The sequence below is a fragment of the Sinocyclocheilus grahami genome, unplaced genomic scaffold (assembly GCF_001515645.1).
Source record: "Sinocyclocheilus grahami isolate Dianchi unplaced genomic scaffold, SAMN03320097.WGS_v1.1 scaffold274.1, whole genome shotgun sequence".
Lineage (NCBI taxonomy): Eukaryota > Metazoa > Chordata > Actinopteri > Cypriniformes > Cyprinidae > Sinocyclocheilus > Sinocyclocheilus grahami.
This window is the reverse complement of record NW_015505453.1, coordinates 618,136-637,256: the sequence shown is the minus strand read 5'-3', so window position 1 is coordinate 637,256 and position 19,121 is coordinate 618,136. Positions and strand designations below refer to the sequence as shown.

The window sequence follows — 19,121 nt, the reverse complement described above, 5'->3', positions numbered from 1 at the left end:
TATCACAGGAATACCTTGAGACTGAGAGAGCCAGTGCTCAGACAGAACCTGTATCTCCAGAACCCAGTGTAGCAGGTACGTGTTTATTAATCTTGAGTTTTCATGCAATTCTGTTTTAGACAAAAGCCTACTGACAGACTGAACTAAAACAAGACTGCATACTCAACTATGCCCTGCAGTCTCTTTTGTTGAGCCGTCCTACTGCATAATTTTTCCTAATAAACATTACATCATAATGACCATTAAATCATCTTGTTATAACCCTTTACAATTCTCCAGATGTGAAGTGGCCTTTTGAATTGTGTATCACCACCATCTAGTGGTTCACCACTGAAGCACATTTCCTGTTTAACTCCTTTGGCTGATGAAAAACTGTAAGCTCATGTGTGATGTGCAGTTTCTTTAGCTTGTATAGACAAGAACTCTTTCTTTAAAAACTTAAGTAAACAAGATAAATCGGTAATTATGCCGTCTCAAAGAAAACCACTCGTAAGCACAGCTTGTCAGTAAGCAAGATTACAATCTTCAATCTACAAAGGTCAATCTGCTCAGATCAGAATGATTTTCAATGAAAGTAACAAAGCAGAATTCTCTCTTTCTTTTTTAATAGAATTTAATTTTTTCCCAAGGTGATTGTTAAAAGGTTTGTGGTGAAGCAGGCTACCTATCACTGATTTCTTGTTTTCTCTTTTGGCTTTCAGAGCTCAAAGAAGAACGGAGACTCATTCAGAGGAATCTGAACGAACAGAGTTTAATAACCAACAACACAAATAATCAGAGTAACAGAAACCCACACATCCACATAAGGTCAGATCAGCTTTCTAGAATAAGTCTTTGTATCTTTCTTGAGAAAAATGCAAAATCATGTAGCTGATCCAATGCTCTTTTGGAATATGTGTGTGCGTGCGTGTGTGTGTACATTAAAAAAATGTATGTCTAGGCTATTGTACATAGGAAAAAACCCACAGCGATAAAACACAAACCACAATCTGATCTTTAAAATAAACTTTATTTACCATTTCAAATTGAACAGTTTACAGCTGACACGACTAAGACAATTTCAATGCTGTTTGACCCTAAAATTGAAAAGACACATGGTTAGATACTGTATGTTTGATAAAGTACTGAGCTCATGTCATTGTGCTTGTCATTCTACTTCAGTTTTATATCGCCATGAGCACTGAAGTACACACACTATTGTAAAGACGTCGCTTCTTTTAGGATGCAGGACATGGGAGAGAAAGGTTTTAATTTTTGCATTATTTTCTGCTACTTTCAAACATATTTTTAAAGTGTCGTAACAACATGAAAATACATGATACTGTTGACATTAACCAAAAGAATTCACAGTTTCAACTGAGATATGCTGATTCTGTTTAGTTTTAATTAATACAGCAATAAACCTGTACTCAATGGATATTTCCATCTTGGACCTAGAGGTATTTGTGTTCATATTTTTTTCACCAAATTCTAATATTTGTTTTAAGGTGTATGCCGTCACAATTAAATTTACACTTAGAAATATCCAGGCCAAATTAGGAGTAAAGTCCATTTAAATTTCTTAATATACCCAAATACAATTCCCGTTATTCAATTTTGATCGTTTTAAATGCATTTCAAAAATATTCAAAGTGTTAAAACATTTTTTCCAGGTAATCAAATTTGCTTTACAATGTGCATAATACATGAAACTGGATCACAGGTCGACAGTAATGTTCTTAAAGGGTTTGCAGCACTACAAATACACTTGTGTACAATACTGAGATGAAGATATAACATTGTTGGCTTTAGACTGTGTCCTTCTTCATCAATAAACGATTTCTGTTTGACCAGATGCTGATGAAAAAAGCCGTTTCAGTAAAAAGCCTTTGTTTGGCAATGAGTTTGAGATCAGCTGGCTTGAGGAGGTTTAGGGGGCGAAAAAATGTAGTGTCACTGAACATAGCTAAAAATGATTACAACTGATGGTAAAATACAGTTTTAGTACTATAAAAATAAAAAGGAAAAATCTCTTACAAAGGTAGATTCTGCTTGTTAAATGGCAAAAACGGATAATTACATACTGATTAAAATTACGACATCAATAGTGACACTAACATGAACTAGGTTTGACTCAGCAGTTGAACGTCCACTACACAGAACACTCTGTACACATAACATTAGCTACGTTACAATAAGAAATAAAGTAAAAACAACTACAAATAAACCCCACTACAGCAACCCACCCTGATAAAAACAGAAAACACAAACATACACATCAGTTGAGTTTTTGTCTTTTTTTACATTACTGTACAACGGAGAGAGGTGGGGAACAGTGCAAGAACGGCACTGATGCATAACGAGTCGATTGTTAAAAAGAGTTTGCATGTCAAGGTCAAAATCCAGGTCTGTTCACATCGCAGTACCTAGAGACAGACACATGGTCTTCATGCCACGTTCAAGGTCTGAGGACCACACATCAGAAAATTGAGAGGGCTTCAATCTTGTGCATTCACATTTCCGACAGCGATTAATCATACTGTAGCTACTGCGCACGTAGCCAGCTAAAGTGAACCAGTAAATAAAAGTGCTGTTAGTCTCACGTCACCTAAACTGCTGCTCCACATCGCAGTACCTAGAGACAGACACATGGTCTTCATGCCACGTTCGAGGTCTGAGGACCACACATCAGAAAATTGAGAGGGCTTCAATCTTGTGCATTCACATTTCCGACAGCGATTAATCATACTGTAGCTACTGCGCACGTAGCCAGCTAAAGTGAACCAGTAAATAAAAGTGCTGTTAGTCTCACGTCACCTAAACTGCTGCTCTTATCTACTGCACTAACTGTCTAACAGAGGAAAAGCTAGAGTTTGTGACCTGCAGGTACGGTTGTGCTAAGACCAATGAACCTCTAACTACTCCCCTGAGTGTCCGATACCTCCTGTTAGGCAGCAGGGTTACTTTAATTCTTCTCTCTTTTTTCCTTACTTCTTAAAGTTAGATTGTGTTTTGTATATTTTTGGATAAAATCTTAAACATATATCATACCTTCATGCAAAGATTAATAAAATGTACAAATAGCAATGACGTAGACTATTATGCCATCAGGTTTTTGAATACTGACTTTATCTGTGACCTGCTCCATCATTTTGAGTCATTTTGGCCCAGAAAGAGTTTTATTCAGAGAAAGATCTCAAACAAATATAAAAAAACTTTCAAAAACATAACTGTTTATGATCCATTGCGGAAATCTAATTAAATGGTGCTGTCATAAAAACTTGTGAGAAAATGACATCTAAATTCCAAACAATTCTCAGACATTTTTGATAGAATCTGGAGATTTATTCAAGCTTACTTTAAATAAGACATCAATTACATGTGCTTACAGTGTATATATTTACGATTTTACTAATATGCTCTTCTCTAAGCTTTTTTTTAGCAATGGACACAACGACTTTCCTGAGGTAAAGGTAACGTCACATATATATATATATATATCATACCTTCATGCAAAGATTAATAAAATGTACAAATAGCAATGACGTAGACTATTATGCCATCAGGTTTTTGATTACTGACTTTATCTGTGACCTGCTCCATCATTTTGAGTCATTTTGGCCCAGAAAGAGTTTTATTCAGAGAAAGATCTCAAACAAATATAAAAAAAACTTTCAAAAACATAATTGTTTATGATCCGTTGCGGAAATCTAATTAAATGGTGCTGTCATAAAAACTTGTGAGAAAATGACATCTAAATTCCAAACAATTCTCAGACATTTTTGATAGAATCTGGAGATTTATTCAAGCTTACTTTAAATAAGACATCAATTACATGTGTTTACAGTGTATATATTTACGATTTTACTAATATGCTCTTCTCTAAGCTTTTTTTTAGCAATGGACACAACGACTTTCCTGAGGTAAAGGTAACGTCACGTAATGTTGTTCACAAGCTGTTTCATTCCCGTCTTTCTGCAGCTGAAACACGATTACATGAGAGACGACAAATTTAGTTGTACTGCATCTTTCAAAATACCTTCTGATGTTCATTTGTTTTTTTGTGCTATAACTAGTAGTAAAGAAAAAGAGATGATCTGTTCACTCGCGCTCCACGCGGCCTTTAAACTGAGGCAGCTTTAGCGATCAGTATCTGGGTTTCCATCCAAAGCTGCGAATTTAACTTATGCGCAAAATTGAAATATAGCGCAAAACATTTGCGAACAAGCACTGTTTCTATCCAATGAGTCAAAGAGAACAAAACAGTCACTTCCTGATATAAATCACTAAGAAAAGTAGGAGAAGCTACTGAATATAATAATTTTCATATATAATAAATTACTTGCGCCTAAGAGCGAGCAGACGAAACACAATAAATGCGGTCATTGCTCTCGGAGGCGGATGCTGCTGTTTGGGAACGCAGTCGTGTAAGACATTTCTGGTAGGCAATTATACAGAAATACTTTGATGACAGACTTTGCTCGGGCATTTCCGAATGACCATAACGACATTTCAGATGCTGTGGAATGATATCGGTCCACTGGTTAGTCAGGATTTGCCGTCCCATAGCGCAAAGTCACATTACTTTTCACATTAACCCTTTTTTCGTCAAAAACAACCTCAAGCAAGCGTAAAAACTTTTTTTGCGAATTAAGGGGTTTTTATTCGAAATTTGGCGTTTCCATCACTCGTTTCTCATGCGATACTTCAAAATGCGCATTAACATAGGGCGATGGAAACATAGCTTATGACATCAAAATGACATGTTCGAATTTCATAATTAAATTAAGCTAATTTGAAAGCTGAGACTTTGTATTATCAAACTTCGTATTATCAAAACGAATGCAACAAAGCATTTCTTTGCCTCATTCCGACTCAAAATGAAGGAGCACGTCACATATTGCATTTCTCCTCGCACAACACAGGAGAGAAATGCCAAATAAACTATTTTGTCTCGACTATATACAGAGATTCACTGTGTAATCAGAAGTCTCAATACATGATGCGTCAGCACATTAGCAGCTGCATAGCCAGACTCCCTGTTAAAAGGCGTCAGGCGACATCCCAGACAAATTCACAGTGTAACCAGGACTCTTCATCCAAGTATATGTTCCACTACAACCGTATGCATCATAAGTAAAGGGGCCTTGTTGAAACATCACTGAAATTATATGATGTGCGGCATCTAGCCATACCAACAATATGACCAAAATTATCCATACCAGTATATCCCCTCTCTACAAAACCAGAACGAAACAGAATGCACCACATTACCATAAAATGCTGTGGTTTCTATGGTAAAAATTGGATAGTTTGACCATTTATTTGTCTAGCAAGTCTATATAATGTTGTTTTAAAATACTAGGCCAAAAAAGCTGAGTTCCCCAACGATTTCACTAACTAACCACAGTGATTTTTGACTGATGCTACGTTTACTTCTGGTCATTCCACATGCAACCTTGAGTTACCTCTTTTTTCAGTGTTCAATGACACGACCGTTCAGCTCAGCACAGCCAGATGCCTTTAAATGACACATACACACCAGTTCAAGTCTCTTAACCACACATAGACAACAAAATACACACAAACATACCAATTAAATCGGAACACAAAGGCCTGTGCACGTTTTTGGTAACATGCCTCTTTTTCCGTGTAGAGCGGGGTTAGTGTGCATACTACAGTACGGAATCTAATGAGGAACTAGCTGCTTCTGTTATCGCACACATGCTCCCCTCGCTCAGGAGATGCCTCGGCTCGAGATGCCCGGAAGACTAGACAGATTTGGCATTTCATGTGGAAGTTCCTACATGAAAACCCCTCCTTCATGTCAAACACTCAACATCAGCAATAAATCATCTCAAGGTGTTGGAAAATGTTTTGCAAAAAACAACCCTGTTTGTAACCCTGAGAATGGGCTTGAGAAGTTATATGCCTCGGTCCAGATACCTCAGTCAGTAAGAGCTTAAGACCAAATATCCTTTGTTTTGTATTTGTGCTCACTTAAATGGAAATCAAGTTGATATTCTCTTGGCCTATGTTTATTTATCGGTATCAGCCAGTCTACTTGGCCAGTTAACAAAAGTGTTAGCTCCAAAATTGACTGGAAATCTAGTCAATGGATAATAGACGTTCTGTTTTGTAGTTTTAGGTGGATTTGGAGTTATTATGGTGTTAAAAGGTCATTTAACATGCATTATATCATGTACTGGCATTACACTGACCATCAGCCACCCTGCTCTCAGACACCAACATTGGCCATTTAAAACCCCATATTGGCTTGTGAATGAGATGGTCCCCAAACAAGAAAATGGGTACAAAACAGAAACTGAAAATAACACTCCATTTAACAGTGCCATTACAACATTGCCACAAAGAATATTTGGTCTTCAGCTATTAAACCTGACCAGCGCTGCCACCACTATACACACGAGCCAAGTCCCACTGTAGCTTCTGCTGCCGCTACAGTCACATTTCCAGACTACTCAACACAGAGTGAAAATATTGTACAATGCGCTATATACACACTGCGTGTATGCAAACACCTCTTGTATATGAACATGTCTTAAAAAAAAAAAAACTGCAGTATTAAATTAAGTGAACAAAAAGAAAAAGGTTTTGGATGACAACCAATTTCTCTAGAGGTTAGATTTCATAAAGCCCTTACAATATGTAAAGGTCTCCAGCGAGAGTGGCCTGTCCCGCTGTGTGGGAATGGGAACCGTCCTGGGGGAAGGGTGGGGAGGGGCTCCTCTATGCGCTTGGTGAGGGGTTTAATGTGGAGCCGTTGCTTCCTGGGATGGTCAAACCGATCTCATCCTCTTTCTCCTTGAGTTTCTCTTTACCCTCATTCTTCAGGTCTTCTTTGAGAGGGCACACCTCCACTGACTCAGGGCCTGTAGTGGCGTATCGGCCCTTGCGGTGCTCCTGGAGAGCCGGGCCCCAGGTGGGGTCAGGCTTCACGGAGTTCTTCAAACGCTGCAGAGGTAAGAGTCGATTTATCAACTGTTTTAATGTAGGATTGACATATTTTAAAGCTAAAACTAGATCATTTTTCAGGAAAATAGTAGTTGTTACCATGATTCACTTTTTTTCTTAAGGCATATTTACACCAAGAACAAAATGTAAAAAGCAGACCTGATATTCAAATGGCATGAACAAAGAGGATATTTACTCTAATACTATAGGTGGCGCAATGCACTGGCTGCTCCGACATTTTCCAAATTAGTACAGAAAATAATGTTATGTCTGTGCAAAACATCCAGAATAAACAAAACATTAAAGATTAAGTAATAATGAAGTCATGCTGCATCGGAAGATGGTATAATACATTAAAACAACTGCAGAAGCAAGTTTTAAAGGCATAGTTCACCCAAAAATGAAAATTCTGAGTTTTCTGACCCTGCATAGACAGCAACGCAACTACCACGTTCAAGGCCATGAACGGTAGTAAGGAAATTGTTAAAATAGTGCATGTGACATCAGTGGTTTAACCGTAATTTTACGAAGCTAAGAGAATAATGTTTGTGGACAAAGAAAACCCAAATAACGACTTTATTCAACAATTTCTTCTTTTCCCGTGTAAGTCCCTAATGCACATACCACGACGGATGCGTGTGATGCCGCTGACGCAGAAGCCTCTCTCTTAGTTCATCGTCTGTATATCCTAGTTCAAATAAGTAAGGCTGGGCAAAAAATTGCAAGTCATCCTCTCTATCGAAATCTTCAGACATGTTTACGAAGACTGTTTTATGTACAGCGTGCGTCATCTTCTGCTTGTATACGAGGCGCTGCGCATCCCGGTTCTACGTCAGAACGCGAGTTCCTGTGTTAGCAGCATCACATGCATGCGTCGTAGTACTCGCCTGAATGCACAGCGGAGACTGACAGGAAACAGAAAAAATGTTGAATAAAGTCCTTATTTTTGTTTTCTTTGTGCGCAAAAATTATTCTTAACGATCTCCTTACTGCCTTTCTGGGCCTTGAACATGTCAGTTACATTGCTGTCTATGCCAGGTCAGAAAGTTCTCGGATTTCATCAAAAATATCTTCATTTGTGTTCTGAAGATGAACGCAGGTCTTACGTGTTTGGAACGACATGAGGGTGTGTAATTAATGACAGAATTTTCATTTTTGGGTGAACTATCCCTTTAAGGTGCCGATGACAGCTCTTTAAGCAGAACACATCTTACCTCTAAAAATGTGGATCCTTCAGACACAGCAATCTTGAACAGAGCATAGATAGGTATACAGATGACTGAAGACAAAGCCATGAAAAACCCAATGACCAGTGACCAGCTGGGGTATACATAGTCATTGTAGGTAATGGGCTTGTACTGTATCACGGTGAAAATCAGAATAAACTGTGAAGAGACAGAGAACAAAAAAAAGATTTGATTGAGTGATATGGAGAAACCTGATTCAGGGGGGAAAAACTGAATCAGAAAAACCTAAAACAGACTGTCACTCACAGTAATAATGAAAGGCGACACAAATCTCCAGCAGATCCTGAAGAAGACTGGAGGAGGGAAGCCTAGCATCATCTCCACATCTTTAAAATATTTCTTGTGGCCTAGGTGGGAACACAACATTGAAATTAACACCTCAGTGTACATCCAGCTACTGTGGCCTTTAAATAGACCATGTAGAAAGTGACTTATTTGAGGACTCACCATAGACATACATTATACAGATGCACATAATGCAAGAGATGACGACCAGAGAGAAACTGGCAGCGTAGTTGTCCATAAGCAGCAACCAGTATATTCCTGCCTAAATCACACGCAGCATAATAGATCAAGTCAATCCATGGATTAAGGATGTGTGTCTTTTTTTGTTTGCTCGAGTGTGTTTTTGTTACTCACCCGTGTGGTCAGCGGCACTCCCAGGAGGAATCCTATTACAGCGACTCCCAGTGTGACATAGGTCTTATTTTTGATAATCCAGTCAGTTCCAATCTCATCTACTACAGCCGTCACCAGAGTCTCCAGTAGACAGAACTACAACAGTGAACAGAAAAAAATAAATAAATGTATATCACTTTTTTCATGAACTACTAGTTAAACAGGACATTTACTAAAATAAATACTAGTTCTGGTAAAGCAAGTAAGGTGAAATTTGTAGGTAAAAATGTAAAATAAATAAATACAAATATACATAAAAGGAGAAGAGGAAAGGCTTTGAAGAGATAAGTAATTTGAAATGTACTATAAACAGATGAAAAAAGAAAAGAACACATTTATAAAACGGCATTTCTGTATGCAGATATTATAAAGAAGTCATTGTTGGTTGGATTGTGAATGCTTAACATTCAGTTGCTGGGAGATTTTCATACTTTAATCTTAAAATCCTTAAAAAGTATAAGACCAAAAATAGACAAAATGTTGAAATTATCTAAATTATAGTTTGAATAGAGTCCAATAAGTGGTCCAGGCTGAATTTCACAACTGATCAAATGCTTGGTGTCAGTTTATTATTATTATTATTATATATTTTTTTTATTATAATAATATTTCACCATATTCCTAGTTTTACTACATTTTGTTTTATAAATGCAGCTTTGGTGAGCATTAGAGAATCATTTAAAAAAATAAATAAAAACCTAACCAATTCTAAACTTTTGATCTGTACTGTAATTGCAGAAAACTGTGGTAAAGAAAAGAATGACAAATAAAAATACCTGAGTACCAAGGCCCAATAAAATGAGCATAAAGAAGAACAGCAGGGACCAGAGTGGTGATATGGGCAGCAATGTTAGGGCCTCCGGGTAGGCCACAAATGCCAGGCCTGGCCCATGATCGGCCACCTCTGACACATCCACCCCCAGATGATTAGCCATGAATCCCAGGATGGAGAAAATAACAAAGCCAGCATACACACTGGTACCACAGTTTGTTACACTGATGATGATACTGTCTCTGTTTGAAAACAGACAAATAATTTTTATAATTATTAGTAAGCCCGCAGTCATATCAGAATTTGAACTGAAATTCTTTCATTCCTTCCTTGATTTCACATAATACAAGTTAGAAGTTCTATGCATTTATCAGTACCAGCCACATGGGGGTGCTACAGTATTCTGTATTCATTCAGTATTATTATGTATGAAAGTCATCAAGCACTCACCACACTCAAATACACAATACTTAAAGTCTAAGTGTTTTAAAATGACAGAGAAGCAGAAAAAAACTAAGGGATAAAATGTTTATTACCTAAAACAGTTATTGTGGAACTTGTTATATGATGCCATGGTGATAAGCCCACCCCAGGCGCAGCCCAGTGAATAGAAAATCTGAGAGGCAGCATCCCCCCATACCTGCAGAACACAAAATATGTTATTATAAACATAATATCAGTGATCACTTGCAGCTACAGTATGCACAGTTGTATAATGTACTGACCTTGGCATCTAGAATTTTCTCCCACTGAGGGGTCAAATAGTATTTGATACCACTGACGGCTCCTTCCAGAGTGATTCCTCTGATGAAGAGAATGGTCAGCACCACATAAGGGAAGGTTGCTGTGAAATACACCACCTGATGAAAGACATGATATTAAAACTCAATAAAAAAAACACATGTAGGTATGGCAAGCAGTGCTATTTCAGTGTTATATTATTTTGAATAAGCTTTTATTTTTTTATTTTTTGTTATTTTAATATCAGATTCTATACAGCTTTCACTTTTCTCACTTTAGTGTATTATTTCTTTATTTATTTTTTTCAGATTATTATTATTATTATATATTTTTTTTATTATAATAATATTTCACCATATTCCTAGTTTTACTACATTTTGTTTTATAAATGCAGCTTTGGTGAGCATTAGAGAATCATTTAAAAAAATAAATAAAAACCTAACCAATTCTAAACTTTTGATCTGTACTGTAATTGCAGAAAACTGTGGTAAAGAAAAGAATGACAAATAAAAATACCTGAGTACCAAGGCCCAATAAAATGAGCATAAAGAAGAACAGCAGGGACCAGAGTGGTGATATGGGCAGCAATGTTAGGGCCTCCGGGTAGGCCACAAATGCCAGGCCTGGCCCATGATCGGCCACCTCTGACACATCCACCCCCAGATGATTAGCCATGAATCCCAGGATGGAGAAAATAACAAAGCCAGCATACACACTGGTACCACAGTTTGTTACACTGATGATGATACTGTCTCTGTTTGAAAACAGACAAATAATTTTTATAATTATTAGTAAGCCCGCAGTCATATCAGAATTTGAACTGAAATTATTTCATTCCTTCCTTGATTTCACATAATACAAGTTAGAAGTTCTATGCATTTATCAGTACCAGCCACATGGGGGTGCTACAGTATTCTGTATTCATTCAGTATTATTATGTATGAAAGTCATCAAGCACTCACCACACTCAAATACACAATACTTAAAGTCTAAGTGTTTTAAAATGACAGAGAAGCAGAAAAAAACTAAGGGATAAAATGTTTATTACCTAAAACAGTTATTGTGGAACTTGTTATATGATGCCATGGTGATAAGCCCACCCCAGGCGCAGCCCAGTGAATAGAAAATCTGAGAGGCAGCATCCCCCCATACCTGCAGAACACAAAATATGTTATTATAAACATAATATCAGTGATCACTTGCAGCTACAGTATGCACAGTTGTATAATGTACTGACCTTGGCATCTAGAATTTTCTCCCACTGAGGGGTCAAATAGTATTTGATACCACTGACGGCTCCTTCCAGAGTGATTCCTCTGATGAAGAGAATGGTCAGCACCACATAAGGGAAGGTTGCTGTGAAATACACCACCTGATGAAAGACATGATATTAAAACTCAATAAAAAAAAACACATGTAGGTATGGCAAGCAGTGCTATTTCAGTGTTATATTATTTTGAATAAGCTTTTATTTTTTAATTTTTTGTTATTTTAATATCAGATTCTATACAGCTTTCACTTTTCTCACTTTAGTGTATTATTTCTTTATTTATTTTTTTCAGCTAGTTGCCAAAGTCTTTAATCTAATATTCACATTTTAATATTATGTCACAGGAATGGATGTTCAACTCACCTTGCCTGATGACTTGACTCCTCGAATAAGACAGAGGAACACAACTACCCATGATACAGCTAGACAGCCCAGGATAGGTAGACGCACCTCCCCGAAGTCCCCAATACCATCAGAGACATTCAGCACATAGTTCCTGAGAGGGCAAAAGCCAGTAAAAGAGGGGTGAGAGACTGCAGGATGTAATACAAAGCATAAACAATTCACTCATCAAATTTATCATGCTGATCTAAGTATTTATTATTATTAATATTTTGTCAGAGCTTGCCTTTAGGTTAAACACATTAGAGCACAGTCCCATCAAAAACAACCTCATCCACACAATGAATGAGTTTACAGAAGGCAAGAACAAGAAGGTCTTTCATACCACGGGGACAACACAGTCCAGAGGGCACAAAGCATTTATAAAGATGTTAAACGGTCCGCAAACCTCTCATGGTCAAAACCTTGTATTCTCTGACCACAGGCAGTAAAGTGAAGCATTCATTCCAAACCACATACAATCACAATCACACTCTTGGAAAATCAAAACATTCTGTGCCTTCTTTCTTTCCCATTGTCTTGTTATGTCATCCTACATAGTGTTCAAAGATAGTTCAGCAAACACATCTGTCAAGTTCAATGCACAAAGATCCAAACATCAAGACAAAATGCAAGATTCCTGCAAACATGTATTAATTACCAGCTTTCAACTATCAATCTGTCATGAATTTTCCGAACTGATGAATAATGGATTCACTATATAATTATCTTGAGACTCAACTCTCTGGATCTTTTCTTGCAAACATATACGGATTTCAGTGCCGCTTATTTTTTGTCTTGTTAATTTATTTAAAAATACATTAAAAATGTCTCTACTATAAAGAGAATGTTTTAATTTATGTATTAAAATTAATTTAAATATTTTTGGGGGGGCATGCCAGGCTGATACAACTGTCTTGTCAACAAAAGAAACAAATGAATTATTTATTATACTACTTATTATGTCTTAAGAAAATGATATACTAACAACTACTGTCCATTTAAAGTTACGTGGTCCAATCAACATGCAGAAAAACTGGAAATTACATCATAGAGAGGACCTGCTCAATAATAATCTTAAAAATCTTTTAAAATATCCAATAAGTCTTTTTAGACAAGGCAATGTTATTTTAGGTTTTGAAATGTCATACAAAAACTATAATTCATTTTATTTTATTAATGATTCATAATATTAAAAAAAAACATTTTACCTTTAGACAATTTTTATATTTAAATAATTATAATTACTACAGTAAGATACATAGATGAATCGACCTACAAAGGTGTGCATTTACCTCCAGTACTCTTCACTAGGACTGGTCCTTTTGGTGCGGTTGACTATCTCAGTCACCCCTGACACGACAGCAGACACATTGGCGAAGGTGGCGTTAGCTCGTGGAGTGCCCACCACTCCAGCGCAGTCAGGAGTGTTCCAGGGGTTGTTACAGTACGTCCAGGGCAGCAGGTTTGTCATGGACATGAAGAAGTAATAAAATGCAATGCAAATCACCACATTGTAGTAAATCCCAATATAGGTCGAGACCACCATCATTCCATAGCCCACACCTTGAAGGAAAGAGAACAACCAAATGACAATTTGGTTAATGGATATTTAGTTTTGAAAACCCAGAAAGCAATAGACTCATCTGAGAAACCTGTGATGTAACATCAAAAATAACCAACAACAGTGAACACTAAAACGTATATTGGGATTGCATGATATGGTAAATAAATCTAGATGAAATCGTATTATTTTGAAAAATGCTGAAATATTGCTTTTCAACACAATAAAGCATTTAATCATATTCTGCATTTCTAAATTTCAACAGTATGTGCAAAACATACCAACCAGTAGGTGGTGTCGGTTTTCATGAATTAAACATTATCTGGTGGCAGTAGAAATACTGAAACCCACAAAACTAAAACTAAACTAAACTAAATGAATTGAGTGAGTTGGTGAGTGGCTGAAATGACTGAAGGAAAAGCTGGTTTTGGAAAAACAATGTTTTTTTCTGTTTATCCTCATTCAAAATAATTATTTACATTAAATAAAGTTTAAAAAAAAAGTTTTTTTTAAATTGTGAAATTAGCTTTTTGTCTTCAGAAAATGTTTGCCACAATGACTAAAAATTTAACTGATATCTATTATTAAAGTAAAAATGTTTTGAAGAAATTATGACAGTGAAACTGGCGCATTTAGCATTCACGTGGCACATTTTTAAACCAAACTCAGACCACCTCCTGATTTTGTGAGGAGCGTTTAGATATTGCAAGCCACCCTGAGGTGAAGAAAACACTGTAAGAGTGTATGTTTAAAATTAATTACTAGTTTAACATGTAAAACAGGTCATGCCATACATTAAAGGGCAAACCAACCCACATAGATTAATCTGTGACTTTTCAGTTTTCATTGAAATATTTTTTGTTCTCACACCTCCTTTAACGGCCTCATGCTCACCTTTAAACATGGGGCTGACCTTCCAGACTCCCAAGCACCCGAGGGAGGTGAACTGCCCAAAAGAGAGCTCCAGGAAGAACAGAGGGATGCCACAAAACACCAGCATGATGAAGTATGGGAACATGAAGGCGCCTGTGATACACAAACGCCCACAGAGTTACATAACCATTTTATCCCGACACATTAGTCTTCTAGCTAAAGACAGACAGGTAGGTGTTCTTATTTACATAAACAGTAGGAAACAAAAGTAGTTTAAAAATGACACAAAGAATAGCCATGGTCTATTTTCAATTATAGTGTTCCCTAATGCTTACGCACATAAGCGAGTAACACCTGATGATACACAACCGATCTAATTTGATTGGACGAGCTGCATTTCAACTGCATAATGGAATGGAATGTGGATTCCTTGCTTTCCTTGTTTTTAAGACAAGGGCGGAGTACGGCCCTGGGCAATGGGGTTGATGTATTGAGTGCCAGGGGCCTCAAACTGAGGGGCCCACAGTAGCCCAACATCAAGGAACAAGGCACTTCATCCTGATACAGATAGGTGAACATTGCTTGAATAATAATATGGATCTAATAAAATGCAATGAATGATCGAAGATGCATACAAATAGTTTTAAAAAAGCTGCTGGTGCCCTGTGACCTAACAGGACCATAATCCATCCTTGTTTAAAGAGCCTGGAGTTCAGTTACTTATCTGAATTCTGGGCTAATTCAGGGTATGGCTTCCGAATCCGATTAGCGGCAGCTCTAGGAATATGAGATCATGGGGCAGAGGTTTCCGGGCCAGGTCATTAGGGACCTGCTTCTAGAGACCCTTGCTTACTCTAGCCTGGTCTATTTTAAGTGAGGTGTGTTATGAGACTTGATACCAAACGAGTACCCTTTTAAGGGAGCAAAGAATTTGGAAAGGACCCAGTGGTATGACTTACAAAAACAAAAACCTAAATTTAATTAAAAATTAATTTCGATTACATCCATAGATTTTCAGACTTACATGAAAAACAATTAACTTATTCTATTTTAGGAATCTAGCAAGAAATTATAAAATGCTAAACCGTGCAGGAAAGGCACAGAAAGAAAGACAAGATAGATCATGGGAAATGAAGAATAAAGTCAAAAATGGTCACCTCCTCCATTCCTGTAGCAGAGGTAAGGAAACCTCCAGACGTTTCCCAGCCCCACTGCGTAGCCAACACTGGTGAGGACAAACTCAATTTGGTTGCCCCAGTTTCCCCTTCTGGAGTTTTCATCTTTCTTTACTGGCTCTCCTGGAACTGCTCCATTCTGAAACAGACATACGTACGAATGAAATGAAAATGAAAATCGCTCTCATGAGTCAGAAGTAAACAACTTTTGTTTACAATAATCACTCACAAAACAGTGTTTAATCAACATCAAGATTCCAACAATGCAAACATAAATTCTTATAAAATGGTTTCAGGTTAACTTTAGCATGACACAAGTCAACTGCATTGACAAAACAAAAATGAAACAATAATGTTAATGCCCCGGTGACGTGATACTGCTCATGTCTCCAACATATGGAGCTCCCATGGTGATGCAAGTTTGAGTTTGGGTTGTCAATTCATAACTCCAGTTCCATCACTTCCTATAGCTCTCTACTAATAAAAATGTCTTTCAAGAAGACAACTACAAGAAAGCAAGAAGTTAGTCACGTCAGAAAGTTTGTGTGAATTTTGTGAAAACTCCTAAATTGCATGCTAGCACTGTGGAGGGCTCAGAGAGTGTGCTGGAGCGCACTTGATGTGAACTGAAATCACTGTCATGTGCACAAGACAAACATTTGGTCTTGTCGGCCTGATTTAAAGTTTACTCTCTCCATCTGTTCTCATCAGATGCTCTTCATGTTGACCTCTAAGGCAAGCTCACAATCTGATCTAAGCACGCGCTCTGTCCGCACAGTGAGCACGCTGCGGGAGATGAACATTCAGCGCCTATGCTTGTGGTCTTCCCTGCAGCTCTTGGATGAATACAGGCTGCACTTGATGATTCTAGTGAGCAATTTTGCTTTACAAATGCTTAGTTGACAACTATGTTTAGATGTTGTAATTGTAAACTTTGTGTTTCATAATTTTCATCAATATAATTATCACTTAATTAATTCTGACAATTGTAACTTAACTTTCATCAAGTGTAACTGTCACTTAATTAATGTGAGTTAATAATTGCATATGTAATAATTAAAAAGAATTAGAAACTCTCTAGATGAAGTACCACCGCTGTGATATGCTGACTGCCTAAATATAAAACGATTATGAGCTGGCTGTATAACTGTGTTGTAATATTTTTAATGGCAGCAAGAGCGTCAGCTGTAATGGTACTCCTGCATTTTTTATTTAAGGTATTTAAGGTTTGCTTCAGGTTACACAAGGCACTAAACACACACACACCTATTTAGACTCAATGCAGCATCTGAGTCTGAGCTCCCTGGGCCATTGCTTCCCACAGGATCACACAGACACATGTGCATCAGCAAAATGAACAATAATCCAAAGTTTGCCTTTCAGCCCAAATGAAATATTCATTTTGTTAAGCATTAAACAATGCAACATTTCTTGAACAAGAACACAAAAACCCTAGTGAGAATAGACAACTACCACTTATTCTTGAACCTGCAAACGGTCTAACTGTACAAGTCCACTGAAGCAGAGTGAGTAGGGCTGCATGATTATGACAAAAATCATAATTGTCGATTATTCCCTTGAAATTGTAATTGCGATTATTAATTACGATGATCACAATTTACATTGAACGATGTTTATACCATTGTTTGATGCAACTGCATGCTGTATTTTTATATGAAAATAAACAAGCTGAAAACTGAAAAAAAGTGTGCTTTTCTATAGTATTAAGCCTCAAATGTCAACTATACATCGGATTGGTTTCTTCTTTAAATTATAAAAAAGTTAAAATATGAATGGTATTATAATGTTATACTAAAACTAAAATTAAAACAATGGGGAAAACCCTTAAGATAACAAGTAGAAAGAAAAAACGCATCTTAAGCAGGCAAAATAACACAAGTTGACTTTGAACTAGGGCTGGGTTTAGACACAAATTTCACGATTCAATTCGATTCTCATTCACAAGTTTGCGATTCAATTTGATTCGATATCGATTATTTTGGATATATATCAGGTACAGTACATGGCAAATTTTCTCAAGGAAAAAATCTTTCAACTAATGCTGTAAAATATACACGAGTCAGTTGGTACTACATTACTACAATATTGAAGGTTAAAATTGACTGATTTGTTAAAATTACACTTAATAATTTTTTTAAATAATAAAGTTACAATGACATAATATTTCTACTTCAATTCGTTTTTTTGAATATATAAACATAATGGTGGCTGTCATAAAAACTTGGATTTATTCAAACATAAATGAAACATTGAAGAACAGTAACATTTATAATGAATATGTTATATGGTGCATTTATTTAGGAAAATGCCACTCTCTACAGTTTATTTTTCTAGCTGACTAATGAGTTTATGGTCACCAAATATGTTTTTCTGAGGTAAATGTGACGTTAAGTGACATTGTTTACAAGACGTTATATTGACGTCTTTGCATGACTGAAACACTGATTGAGCGATTACATGAGACAGGATACGGATTGTAAAGTTGTACCCTTTCTTTTAACTTACCTTCGGATGTTTAGTCACGTTTATTTTGTGCTGAAACTGGTATTAATGTGGAGAAGATGATCAGTTCACGTGTGCCTCGGGCTGCTTATGTGCACAAGACAAATATTTGGTCTTGTCGGCCTGATTTAAAGTTTACTCTCTCCATCTGTTCTCATCAGATGCTCTTCATGTTGACCTCTAAGGCAAGCTCACGATCTGATCCAAGCACGCGCTCTGTCTGCACAGTGAGCATGCTGCGGGAGATGAACATTCAGCGCCTATGCTCGCAATCTTCCCTGCAGCTCTGGGGATGAATCCAGACTGCACTTGATAATTCTAGTGAGCAATTTTGCTTTACAAAATGCATAGTTGACCACTGTGTTGTAATTGTAAACTTAGTGTTTTATCATGAGTGCCATTGCGAGTTAATTGCATGCAATAATTAAAAAGAATTAGAAAATATTTAGATGATGTACCACCGCTGTGATAGGCTGACTGTCTAAATATAAAAAGATTATGAGCTGGCTGTGTAACAGTGCTGAAACGATTTTAATGGCAGCAAGAGTGCCAGCTGTAATGGTACTCCTGCGGTTTTTATTTTATTTAATGTATTTTAGGTTTGCTTCAGGTTACACAAGGCACTACATAAACACACACATATAGACTCACTGCAGCTTCTGAGTTTGAGCTCCTTGGGCCATTGCTCTCCGCAGGATGACACAGACACATGTGCATCAGCAAAATGAACAATAATCCAAAGTTTGCCTTTCAGCCCAAATGAAATATTCATTTTGTTAAGCATTAAACAATGCAACATTTCTTGAACAAGAACACAAAAACCCTAGTGAGAATAGACAACTACCACTTATTCTTGAACCTGCAAACGGTCTAACTGTACAAGTCCACTGAAGCAGAGTGAGTAGGGCTGCATGATTATGACAAAAATCATAATTGTCGATTA

At 36.9% G+C, this 19,121-nt stretch overlaps 2 protein-coding genes across 3 annotated transcripts in view; one reads left to right on the top strand and one right to left on the bottom strand.

The window, feature by feature from the left end:
- The window catches only part of LOC107599905 (coiled-coil domain-containing protein 24-like), a 17,452-nt gene extending 15,612 nt beyond the window's left edge, over positions 1 to 1,840 (top strand). The window contains exons 6-8 of the mRNA XM_016291625.1: positions 9 to 75; positions 702 to 807; positions 1,834 to 1,840. Coding sequence (XP_016147111.1) covers positions 9 to 75; positions 702 to 807; positions 1,834 to 1,840 — 180 coding nt within the window. The remainder of the gene's footprint in view (positions 1 to 8; positions 76 to 701; positions 808 to 1,833) is intronic.
- A 2,663-nt stretch (positions 1,841 to 4,503) lies between these two features.
- LOC107599892 (sodium- and chloride-dependent glycine transporter 1-like) overlaps positions 4,504 to 19,121 on the bottom strand; it is a 43,727-nt gene continuing 29,109 nt past the window's right edge. For both annotated transcript variants that reach the window (XM_016291610.1, XM_016291612.1), the window contains exons 2-13: positions 15,638 to 15,794; positions 14,502 to 14,633; positions 13,339 to 13,609; positions 12,026 to 12,158; positions 11,630 to 11,764; positions 11,441 to 11,544; positions 10,909 to 11,146; positions 8,841 to 8,975; positions 8,649 to 8,748; positions 8,448 to 8,548; positions 8,169 to 8,339; positions 4,504 to 6,954 (exon numbers count right to left, since the gene is read on the bottom strand). In XM_016291610.1, coding sequence (XP_016147096.1) covers positions 6,730 to 6,954; positions 8,169 to 8,339; positions 8,448 to 8,548; positions 8,649 to 8,748; positions 8,841 to 8,975; positions 10,909 to 11,146; positions 11,441 to 11,544; positions 11,630 to 11,764; positions 12,026 to 12,158; positions 13,339 to 13,609; positions 14,502 to 14,633; positions 15,638 to 15,794 — 1,902 coding nt within the window. In that variant the 3' untranslated portion in view covers positions 4,504 to 6,729. The remainder of the gene's footprint in view (positions 6,955 to 8,168; positions 8,340 to 8,447; positions 8,549 to 8,648; positions 8,749 to 8,840; positions 8,976 to 10,908; positions 11,147 to 11,440; positions 11,545 to 11,629; positions 11,765 to 12,025; positions 12,159 to 13,338; positions 13,610 to 14,501; positions 14,634 to 15,637; positions 15,795 to 19,121) is intronic.